This window comes from Strongylocentrotus purpuratus, unplaced genomic scaffold (assembly GCF_000002235.5).
Source record: "Strongylocentrotus purpuratus isolate Spur 01 unplaced genomic scaffold, Spur_5.0 spur5_scaffold_6, whole genome shotgun sequence".
Lineage (NCBI taxonomy): Eukaryota > Metazoa > Echinodermata > Echinoidea > Camarodonta > Strongylocentrotidae > Strongylocentrotus > Strongylocentrotus purpuratus.
This window is the reverse complement of record NW_022145612.1, coordinates 36889124-36901870: the sequence shown is the minus strand read 5'-3', so window position 1 is coordinate 36901870 and position 12747 is coordinate 36889124. Positions and strand designations below refer to the sequence as shown.

The 12747-nt window shown below is 37.5% G+C and overlaps 1 protein-coding gene across 7 annotated transcripts in view; it reads right to left on the bottom strand.

Moving 5' to 3' along the window:
* Positions 1–5098: 5098 nt before the first annotated feature.
* The window catches only part of LOC581333 (SRSF protein kinase 3), a 56773-nt gene continuing 49124 nt past the window's right edge, over positions 5099–12747 (bottom strand). For all 7 annotated transcript variants that reach the window (XM_030999903.1, XM_030999904.1, XM_030999905.1 and 4 more), the window contains 7 exons: positions 12142–12450; positions 10165–10572; positions 9259–9347; positions 7387–7494; positions 6719–6788; positions 6086–6178; positions 5099–5611 (listed from right to left, as the gene is read on the bottom strand). In XM_030999903.1, the coding sequence (XP_030855763.1) occupies positions 5427–5611; positions 6086–6178; positions 6719–6788; positions 7387–7494; positions 9259–9347; positions 10165–10572; positions 12142–12450 (1262 nt within the window). In that variant the 3' untranslated portion in view covers positions 5099–5426. The remainder of the gene's footprint in view (positions 5612–6085; positions 6179–6718; positions 6789–7386; positions 7495–9258; positions 9348–10164; positions 10573–12141; positions 12451–12747) is intronic.

The following is a 12747-nucleotide window of genomic DNA, read 5'->3' as shown; positions in this document are numbered from 1 at the left end:
AGTATATAAGTATGTTGTATTAGTGGTGGTGGTGGTAGTGTAGTAGTGGTAGCAGTACTACTAGTAGTAATAGATTATATTCATGTATTCTTCCATTTCCTCATTCATCTCCCCCTCTCTCCTCTTACTCTATCTCCACCCCCTCTCTCTCTCTCTCTCTCCATCTCCCCCCTCTCGTTCTCTTTCTGTCTTCTTTCAAGCTCTGCCTCCACATTTTCTTCCAATGTGTATTCCAGATCAATGTTCTTTTCAATTGCCCTAGTATGTCACAAGATAGCAAATTAATAACAATAATACTATAAAAAAAGGGGGAAATTTTTAAACATATAAGAGGCACTTACAGACACTTGCCTACATTATACTTTCAATAATAATCCTATGTTCATGTAATAGCCTAGGTCAAATTGGATTGCATGATTTGAAATAGAGCAAAACACACATAAGGAGTAATTGTAGTTTTAATATAAGTCTTCTATGATAAATGCAACTTCAAACATCAGACTTCACACTCCCATCACTAAATGAAGACGGAACTTTGAGAAAGCAACATAACTGAGAAGGCACACATGATTTCAAATGGTTGTTCCAACACTAAATGTTTTAATACTGTCGAATTAAGATCGACAATTCCAGACATTCCTAAAGAAAATGAGACAATCTAAGAAGTAAAATTCATCCTTCGATGAACAAGTCGAAGATTATCTCCAACTTTTAGAGGCTTGTACAAAAGAACAAAAAAATAATAACAAAATCATACACTTCATTTAAGAATTATCAAACACTGTATTGTACTTAATATAGTCTTCAATCTCTATTGGATACAAGTTTTAATTTATTTAACCCTGATTGTGGACTAATTAATAACAGCAATCGAAAGTGACATCAACAAATAATTAACTTTTCAATGAATGAGTTTTGGGGTTCAGTGCACTTTGTAATACAGAGATACGCTATAAAGCTATGGTTCTTAACTGTGATTCCAATTATCCATACATAAATTTGGGGGGCTATGTAACAGATTAAAAAATTCAGTAAACATAGCTAAACAAAAGGTTATATATATATTGTTAAATAACAGTACAGAGAATAATCATTTCATTTCTTCTTAGTGGAATAAGGAACATTACTAATACCTGATACACGACACTATATATGTAAGTGAAACAAAGTGTCTTCATTTGTACCAAGATAAAAATACAATTCAACTGGCATTTTATTTATTCTGCATATAAGTTTGAGCATCACACGTTTCGTTTCCAACGGACAGAATACTATTGAAATATTCCTATGAATTCTTGGGATATTGTGATTTAAATTCTCATCAATCAAAATAATATGAAACAAACAAACAAGATCAACTGGTTGCAATAAATATCATACTTACTCAATACTAGAAAATAAGGCATAATAAAAAAAAAAATATTATCAGCATGATATCCTCAATATTCTGCATAAGTGAGTCAAGTGAATTCACACTCGTCGAATACAACATAACATGAATGCAATAAGCCATTTAATTATTTTCTTAATGAAAAATACTCCGTTAACGACGATATCCAACCATTTTCTCTCTGTATAGCTACTGAAATATGCCATTGTTTCTTTATGTACACAGTACTGTACACAAACGCGTGATTGTAACAAAATTTATCTATACCTCTCTCTCTCTATCTCTTTGTACATGTGTGTGATGAAAACTAATTGCTTCAAATAGCTCAATATGCTTCGCGTAACTCCCTCTAGAATAAAAGTACAGGAATCTGCTAGATAATGATCTATAAATATGATCTATGGGGCTCTTCCTACAAGAAATATAAACCAGATTGATGAACATTTTGCAAGTGTGGCTTGAGATGAAATATTTTGATTTGATTAAGAATTCGGTAAAAGGCAGACACAGGTTTTCTTTAAGTTTCTTTGGTATCACATAATTTATGGGTTGAGCAGAGAAAACAGACCATGGTTTAAAAAATAGAAAGGCTATGGACTTCTTTCTCATTACCTTCATTTTGAATTGATGGTTTAAAAGTTTCCTCTGCTAAGTAAATGTATTGACTTGGAGAAAATACGAAAACTGTGATTTTACCATGACTTTTATTTTTTTTCTCGCCATCCAACAAATATTGCCAGGTAGATAGCAATATAAATGGGTGTTGAAAATAGAAACAATTCAAGGCTATGAGGACCAAGCTTAAAAATAATAAATCATTGGGGAGGGGGGGGGGGGGGAGGGTGGTGTTATATGACACTTCCAAAAGAAATAAAGAAATTGCTATTCCTTTACATCTGACAGCCTGGTAGCCTCTAGAATTTAACCGAAGAGTAAATTCAGACATAGTTTAAAAATTGTGATTTTTGTCACTCAATAGCACTATTGCACCTAATCCAAACAATAGAGGATACAAGCAATATCCTAAACAGCTTTCAAACTAGCCAGAAGTTAACCTAACACACACCAGCAAATTTCTGCTTCCACCCTCACCGTTGAAGCAAGGGAGAAACCAAAAGCAGAGTTTGTACTATGAGAGGATATAAAGGAGTATGAAATTTAGAATACATTATTGTCTAGATGATAGTATCACGCAAGGTTTTGATAAACATATTTCTTTCTAGAGTGCAATGTACTATGATGAAATAATCCATGCAGTTATATAACTCATGAGGCTATGAAACTCTAAGTATTTGTAGGCACCAAAAATGTCTTCTTCTTTCTACATGAATGATTATTTACACAAAACATCGGAACAGTATATATAGATCATTCTTAAAACAGAAGGCAACATAATGCAATAAGTTAAGAGATAAATGACTGGGGAGTATGAATCCTATTCCTTTTGCAAAGCCTGTTCTTTTCTAAGACATCATCAATATTCCGTACATGGAAATTTAGTCTACTGAAAACAGGGTTGGAATAGATTATTGCAAATGGATCGCACGCAAACATGTTACAATGGTGACGTATTCTATTTACAATATTTGGGATGGATTCTTTCAAACTTTTTACAAAGTATAAAAAATTCTTACAATTGTACATACTCTAATTTTCATTGACTCTTCTAATTTCTTCCACACAACATTCAAAGAATCGATTGGCAATAGCTCGTAATTTCTCTTCAACTAATCAAGAAGGCATGTAATATTTTTGTTTAGTTTCAGGTATTTTCAATCTTTCAATATAAATTCAATCAACATTACTCTTTCCATAGAGACAAAATACATTAGAACAATACAGTGAAATGAAGGATTATCTTTCTCACTAGGACTACTAGTGATCAACGCAAACAATCTTGCAAATGTTGGTGCTGTAAGCTTTCAAGAATATTTCTGATGATAGTGACCTAAAGGCCGTAGTGGTACGAATGGTCTTTTCATTATAGCCAACACTTTGTACAAATAATTCTCACTGTAAATGGATAGAATTGTCCTTCTTTCCACATCAACCGCCAAAATGTTGTGAACCACCATGCTTTTTGTCGCTGACCTAACATGTCCAAGAAACACCCTTGTATCGGCTTTTTGGAGCTTCACATCATCAAACCCGTCTTAAATTTAGTTACAATAGGGGAGACCGAGACAGTATAGTGCATCTGTGCCATATGTTATTATTTCACCAAATAAATGTAGAAGATGAATTCTACAACTCAATTTCATCAAGTTGCTTGCACCTGGATGGTGTAACTAGCACGGATCACCATGTTCTGGACTAGCTGTGCTACTCTTATGCTGGTGGTCGTATAATGCTTTACGCAATGTGCGGATGATTTTTGCTCTGAGATGCCTAATCACACATACCCGGTAGCTCATTTTGGAAATGGTAGGTTAAGCTTGACGAGTAGGCCAATGAATAGCGCAAGAGACAAGCTGAATAGAAATACCAACTTTTCACCTTGGTCAAATTTGGAAGGACCTTTATGGGCTGACTGAAAGTGGCTGAATGGGAAACTGATCTTGAAACGGTAATCATTGAAACAGTACAGGGATGACTGTGGAAGCTCAGCACACAGAAATACACAGTAATATAGAAACAACCACCAAACTTTTGTTAGTCTTTAACCTACAACCTGTGTCTCAAGGTCCATTTCGCTGTCGCCCCAATGGCCTCCAAGCTATGGAACATAGACTGATAGATACCCACAAAACATCTATGTAACATTGTGCTTCAATTCCTTCAACAACAAAAAAGTGCTTATCACCAAAAATAGATGGCAAATAATAATTAAAAGGGCAAAACGGTATCATACTACATGCTGTAAAAGGGGATAACAACCATTGGTAGTTAAGTAACTCTTAGAAATAAAAAGGATATGTAACTCTAATAATCAGCAGTTTTGTTCCACTTTTTTGTGTGTGTGGTGTGGTGGGGGTGGGATGGGTAGTGCTATGAGCTCAAACATAAGGCAACCAGGGGACTTTATATGAAAATGAATATGTAGAGTGATGGCTAACCAACCTCAAAGGCGCTAGCACACTTGTCTTTTGTTTCAAACCCACGATCTAACAGTTCAAAATCTTTGCTCAAACCACTGAGCTTTACACCTTCTCGACATCCTTTCCATGCCCCCCACCCCTGAAGGCTAAAATCACGACTCCAATTTTGACCAATTAAATGGCTAGATGTCTAAAGAGAGGTATATAATACATCTACTTTTGGGGGGTTGGGGGTGGATGGGTTATAACAGGTGGTAAAAGTAAGTTTCTTCATCAGTTTTTTTAAAACATTCAGCCATCCTAGTCCTAGTAAAAGACTATTCAAAAGTTGACTAAAGTTTTGATACATGGTCAAACATCATTGGATTATTGCTTGTGAAAAAAGGAATAAAATCCCACTTAGAATGATCTAGAAACCCTTCGCACCATGGGCAACAGCAAATTACAGGAGAAACAAAAGCAAACTTCATGAGAGCAAGATACCGATACTGCATTGGGGCAAAAAATGTAAGGGGCAAAAAATGTAAGGCCCGAATGAAAGATGAAAGAAGGAGAGAAGAGCTGGAAATATGGTTAAGAGAGAATATGATGAGAAAAAAAGAAGAAAGAAAAGATGACAGATTAAGGAAGAGGAGAGAAGAGAATTTAATAGTTGGGATTATTGACAAGGTAGAAAGATTTCATGTGTCACGTTCATACTCCCATGTGCTTGTTTTCATGTATTAAATGCCCACGATGTACCCTTTGATCACTGGGCTAGATCCTAAGCACGTTGACACAACTTGAGGTTGCAATCCACCTTTCTAAAACAAAATTTCCATCTCCTGGTTTGCACAAACGCTGAATAATAACAAAAAAACATAAAAAACACAGTTCAAACGTTGGAAGGAGAAAATACCTAAACAAGATGAGGTTGTACGGTTTCACACAACGGCGACGAGGAAAACGCTAGACAAACGGGCTGCGGCGGCGGTGGTTAAAGAAGACGACGACATTCATCATGAGTAGAGCCAGGGGTGGGACAGGCTCTCTTTGGCTGTGGCACGTTTGGTTGGATCAAACTCGAGCATAGGGTAAAGGAAGCTGGCAAACTCTTCTGCGTCTTCCTTGGGCCACTCGTACTTCTCCGTCAGGACGTGGTAGAGGCTCCACGGCTTCAGCTTAGAGATGTTCCTCAACTCACCTGAAGAAAAGGATGAAGACAGATGAATTATCTCTCAGCGCTTGTCATTGAGTTTCATTTAGAGGGGAAGTGGCTAGATGTCTTTCAAAAGTGATTACCATACAGTAAAAGTGTGGTTTGGACGAGTTTGAAAATCCGTTGATGAAAATCCCTTATAATAAAAAGCACAAACCTAGATGTGTACACACAGTACTAATCCTAAATTCCTTCATCTCTTCCTATGCTTATTAACCAGCTAAAATTATTTAGAAGCTATCATTTAAAAATAGAGTTGTGCTTGATTCTATTTTTAAAAAAATCTCCAATTAAAACTGGAATATTTTCCTAATTGCGACACTTTCACGGTGGCTTTCAGGGTAATTGGAAGACAACCTAATTTTAAAAGAGCTATAAAGCACTATAAAGCTATATTTGCACATCATTGTCAATAACAGACTACTGGGTTTTTAGTTGAAAGAAACCAATGAAACTCACCTTTCTTGTTGAAGAAATCCCTGGAGTATTTTCCACTGAGAGCAACATGTTTGGGTATATGTCCAACTAATTCAATGATGTGAGCTATGTGATCTGAAAAACAAATCAAATTGACATTTAAAGAATAATCTGTAAATGAATCAGCTTTTCCTTTACTAAACTGGAAAATGTAATAAAACATTTCTTTGTCATGAATATTTTTCATGGTAAATGTCATGCATCTAAAAATCATAATTCTATATGAATAGATATTAAGAAATGCAAGATTAAAAAATGGAAGTATAAGAATTTTCAATTTGACAAGTTGCCAATTTGAAGGTTTTAACACAAAATCTGTCAATCTCAAGAACAGAAATTTGTTGCATGTCACCTCTCTCGTGGGGCAATGGTGATCTGACATTTGCATTATCCTGTTCAAGATGCACACTTTATTTAGAGCATAGGTTGCAATTGAGTTTTATTAAAGTTAAATTTATGAATAAAGTTAAGTGTCATATCAAGACAAAGTTTAAAGGTAGATATTTGATTACATCAACAACAAAAACCGATGGACATTTGATGCTGGAGCATGTGTCAAACTTTTAATTAAGACCATCATAAAAATGCTGGAGAATTTCTAGACATGTATCTTACCTTCATCCCTTGAGTAGTTTTCTCCAGAGTGAGGCTCAAACAGGTAGTCTCCACAAGCCAGCTCAAAGGCCTTCAAAAAAGAGATATAGACATGTTTTTTTTTATAGAACGTCACTGAACAACATTGATTCAAATGTAGTTTTCAAGTCCAAAATAAAAATGGCACACAGGTGAGAACATTTGATGATGAGGTGATGAGGTTGGTGTTGATGATTATGATGAGGATGATTATTTTGATGATGATTAAAGACTTCCTTGGACCACAGCCATCTATACACAGAGTTTGGCCAACTTGGTTTCACTAGGTCACAACATGGCGTACATTCTTTTGTTTTGTGTTTGCCCAACACAGCAGTAGTCGCCACGTTGTGTCCAACTCCGTGTATAGATGACTCTGCCTTGGACTACCGGTAGGTATTCATTTACAGTTGTCTCTCTCTACCTATACGTTAAATGGGCACCTGGCAGGATTTATTCCTTGACATTGATTATGATGGCAATTAAAACGTAACAGACTTATAATGCCCTGGACCTTTTGATATGATGTGGAGTTTTTATATTCAATTACTTGGACTCCATTGCCCTCAAGTAAACTTCTGAAACCAAAATGCAATGAAACTGATCCATTCATCTTCTAAACACTATCAGTATCATATAAGTCTACTCACCATACAAGCCGTACTCCATATATCTGCCGCTGTGTCGTAGCCTGCTCCTATTAACACTTCCAGAGCTCTGTACTGCCTTGTTTGGATGTCCTCGGTAAAGTGATGGTGCTGTGGAGGAAAAAGATCAGTCACACATTATCACCATCATCATCATCATTTTTAGGCAGTTAGCTGACACAAAATAAATCCATAAATCAAACTTTGGTACACAATGTTAACACATTATATTAAAAAGAAGATTTTGTAAACAAAAAATTATCTACATGTGGTTGTAAAGCAGACATGGAAAACAAAACTATGTTTAATCACGGTAGAGGTTTACGGTACACCATGTGTACCGTAATGGTGTACCGTAAACCTCTACCGTGATTATTCATACCACCATGCAAACCTTCAAACATCAAAACTATGTTTCTATATACTCATATGTTCCTATATTCAGGTCCCTGGTAAGATTCCACAGTTTTGTACCATTTTGGACACAATTCAACAATTTGTCTTTTTATTGAATGAATACCAATGTCACCATAAGTTTATTATGGGTCACAGCATGTTCTTCAGTTGTATTGATCACACACACACATAGATGCATAAATCCCAGGATTGGTGATTTACATATCGACATATTACTACTGAATGGTTCATCCAAAACCTGCAAGGTCATCTCATTAATCAAAATGATAACAAATTAGGATCTGTAAATAGATAGATGGACAATTGCCATTCAAGGACAGTTCCCTATAGCCTTGCACCCTCTCTTTCGTTGTTGGCAGCCAGTCAGCCATGAGGGTGTCTATGATATGATTGGCTACCCATTCTTTGTCTCAGTTATTATAACCATGAAAATATCAGAAATCTATTTTGGTCGGTAAATAGGAATACAGTAAGTGACTGAAGCCAAAAGGCTTTAAAGTGTTATTATTTCAATCCAAGTGTCATAATCAAGGTAAGCAACCTTTCAAATGATAAACAAGTCTCAAGTCTCTAAATGTGTTCAAAGTAGGAATGCATAGTGTATTGTAAAGTCAATCAAGCTTTTAGTGGTCATTTGAGTAGCACTTGCAAAATTTCTCTTAGAGATACTTTCGTCTCCATTTCTGATGATTGCCATTTTGACAATTACACATCTATCAACATATGCCTTCCCATGTAGACTAAATGCCCTCCTGACAACTAGCACCCGCAAAATCACCATTTTATTTACTATTAGGAAGAGTAACTGCAACAACCCCCCCCCCCCCCCCCCAGACAGTTTAATACATGATTATCACCATTAAAACTCTATCCCCAAACAATCCAGTCTGTTACCAATGTTTGGTCATGTCTATCTAGTCAACTTGTACCTAGATCATCACCTCCATACAACAATAACCATCCAGAAAACAAACATCCTGAGGACTACCAATTGGATAATTGGATGATGACCCCAACAGGACATCTACCAATAAACAATGGTAGTGAGGACCCTAGAGAGGTAATAGTGGTAGGGGTAATCATTCCTTGGCTATTGATTCAGGGTCTAGTAGTCCAGATATATAGGCCTGTCCTCATCAGCTCGAGATTGCCAAATAACCCGCTGTTTTAACTATCCCGATCGCAAATTATCCAGCTAATTTGCGTCTTCATCAGCCAGCAGTTGCAATTAGCAGGATATTTGGTTGAGATAATCATTCCCCATTCCATCAGCCCAAAGACTCGCACTATGCGCGAACGCGAAGCAAAATATAGCGCTAATTTCTCAAGCTTGAGTTTCAAGGTCGAGTCTGGAGCTGACGAAGACGCGATGTGTAACTTGAAATCTGAAATAGCGGGTCATTTGGCAATCTTGAGCTGATGAAGACAGGCCCAATGAGAGTTTCTGTAGATTCTTACCGTCCAGCATGCATTGCCGAGGTCAGCCAGCTTGATGGGGAGCTCATCCTTCCTCTCAGGGGAGGTGGCTCCTTCTACAGATTCTCCATCTAAAAAAAACAAAACAAACATGATCGTTGGTATTTGAACCTTCTAAAACACCATTAACTTTAATTTATAAATGGTCAATGCCCTTCCCACTGTAAGTATTAGGATTTTTCCAAAACATTGCATCTACACAACTACAGACGACATGAGAACAAATTCCCAATTATTCCTTATTCAAGCATCAGAAACATCCAATCCAAGGTAGTAACAATTTTTTTATCAAAGACTCTCATACCCAACCTCCATTCCTCAAGCGGCATAGATTGTGTCTAGGACAGTGACCAATAACTAGACAACATGATTACTGTATTGAGAGATACTACTACTTAACGGGAGTGTAGCCTGACGAGACTACCTGTCTTTCCCGGGACCTGACTCAGGGCCAATCGGGTATAATTTGACTATGGATGACGCGACCATAGCAATAATATGCGTGCAACATATGCGAAATCGAAGCAGTTATCTCCAAATGAGACGTAGATGGCATTAACCAGTATTTGCCAGGCTACACTCCCATTAATTTGGGAATGAAAATCAAAGTTGTACAGTTCACTAAAACATTCATCCTTAGATATTTTGTAGAACAAATCATTTTTAAGACCCTGAAAGCCTGCCTAAGGTTTACTGACATAATACCATATATTCTATGCAAGTAACTTCTATCGATAAAGATACTATGAAAAGAGCGTAACTGAATCGGTTGTCATCTTAAATGTAATCGTGAGTTAGTCTATTGAGGGAAAGATGACTTTGTTTTGTATTACATATTCTCTTACAGTGATTCCTTCTCTCCATGTCCCTGGACCGATCCCCACTCACCTTTATTGCTATCTGCTGGGCTTGTGGCTGCACTTCCACTCCCCTCCTTCCCGTCTTCACCACCGCTATTCTTTGACTCAAACTTTTCCAACTCCTCCCACTTAAGATCAATCTCCTTTCTCCTGTTATCGTCGCTGGTGGTGTCTTCCTTTTGTGCATCTTTCGTCTGCACATCCTCCTCGGGGGACACCCCTCCATTCAGCATGGAGTCGGCTCCCAGCGAATTGAGTTCAATATTCTTGTTTTCCTGTACATTGTCTGATGGTTTATTGTCTAGAGTCTTGTGGTTTCCATTCTCTTTGGCTCCATTGTTCAGAGTCTCTTTGTCTTTGCTCTCGGTGGAGTTTTCAGAAATGGTATTCTCATTGGGGTCGCTGGCTTTGTTTTCGCTTTTCTCCTTGTTTGCAGCTACATGAAGGTAAAGAATGACAGTATTAAATTGACTTATGTACAAATTATTTGAACTTCTGTCTTATAATGGTCCTTTTTTTTATAGCAATACTGAGTTAATGAACTTTCTGCCCTACCATACTGTTGATTGCACCGTACCATCTCAAAACTTGCCAAAGGCGCATTTCCCAATACCACATTTAGATAGATATAGATATGGTGATGGTGGTTATTTTACCCGACTGCTAAGAAAGCATAAACGCTTGTAAGTAAGCAACCAGACGGCCGACGGCTTTAGGTCCTCTCCGAGGGACCTGGTAATGAGAATTAATGCTTTAACAAAGGGCACTAGCGCATCGACCTGGTTTTGAACCCGGGTCACCAGAATACGAGACCACTGCTCTACCGACTGAGCTATCGCACCTCCTTCGCAGACAGAGGGCTCTATGCAAGAACCAACAGCGCAGCTCGGGAAGCAGCGAGTTAAGGGACCATACTGCTATAGCTGACCTCAGATGGCGCTAGAGGAGATTTTGGGTTAGTGCTTCTGGTACAGTATGGCTTTTATGAGGAGTTACGTTTGTTCGAAAGCGATTGGAAGTCATGCAATCATTCAGATACTTTCAGATTCCTATCTCTTGAGTACATGATTGAAATTGACATCAATATTACAACCTTTCTGAGTCAATCTCAACTATTTATACAAAGAAAAAAGAATAAACAATTCATCATTTATGCAAATTTTACATGTCACAGACAATGTGACCTGTGTTGAAAACTATGCCTTTCACTGCTTGCCATCTGAAGTGCTCATTCTTGTGCAATATCATCATGCAGATGGCACAGTCTATACCTACTGTAAATGCCATTACATACAAGGAATGGTCATGTTTGATGTAACAGTATTTTGAGATTTCGACTTCATGCATGTTTAATCAAAGGTTCTAGAAATAGTTGGTGCGATGATATGGAACCTCCATTGTACTTGTAACATGAAAAGGATGAAAATAGAATCTGTACCAAAGGAAAGACAAAGAGAGGTTTACAATGCAAGGAGGTGAACCAAGGTTCAGTAGCAATGCTCGACAAGCTCTTTGTTACAAGACGGTGCCAATGCAAACAGTTGTCATGCATTCAGGCCATCTTTGTCGCTCATCCACTCCTCTACTCAAATTTAAAACAATTGTTTTTAATGTTGCCACTCATTATGAGAAGTGGAATTAAAGGTGAACTTGGAACTTGTATCTCATTTTTAGAAGAGCCTTTGACCTTCAAACCTCAATGATTTAGAAACTTTGTGAGGAGTCTGCTTTTTACATGATGGAAAAGCTTGTGGGTGAATATTCCATGATCTTAACATCTATTCTTTTAAAGAAATGAAAGCCCTGAAAACGGCTGATAAACTCTACTCATAGTTCTTGTTCTGGTAAGACCTACATTTTTAGAGAGGGAGTCTTTAACAAAAACAGAGATCTAAACAAAAGCTCGTCATGGAGCTCACATGCTCTCATCACGGCTATTATTGCTTTTAAGAAGAAAAAAAAGTATCATCCTGATTTTGTTCTACATACAAATGTTTATGCTTACCATTTTTGAGACTTTCTTTGGTAGGTGTAGGCGTAGAGGAGGCTGAATCAAGTCCATTCTCCTTGACGTCTGGATGAAGCTTTGGTTTAAGAGGCAGGTCGACATCTCCGTCTCCATTCTCCTCCACATACCCGTTACAAAGCTCCTGCTCCTTCTCCACCTCCTTCCTACCAGGTCCATCTCCTTTCTCGTTGACCGGTGACGGTATCCTCTCAGGTGCATCCTCAAAGACGTCTGCATCCTCAGCCTCATCACCATGACAGCCGGCACCCTCATTCCCGTTTGTTGCATTTTCACCCACGACTACTCCTGGAGAAAGAACGGATTTAACCACAATTGTTCATGATGCAGATAAACTGATGTTATTGTGAATTATCACCAAGTTATACATCGAGTCCGGTATGAAATAGTTAATCAACATTTAATGACCTCAGGGGCCCATTGAATTGATAATAACTTTGTCATTGATAATAACTACCATGGCGACATCACCAAACAGCCAATCAAATCAAGATTTCTATGGAAGTTACCATCAATGCTAGTTTTTTTGCAACAGGACCCAGATGTAAAACTAGCAGCAATTTGGGGTTTACATTCAACTCTTTC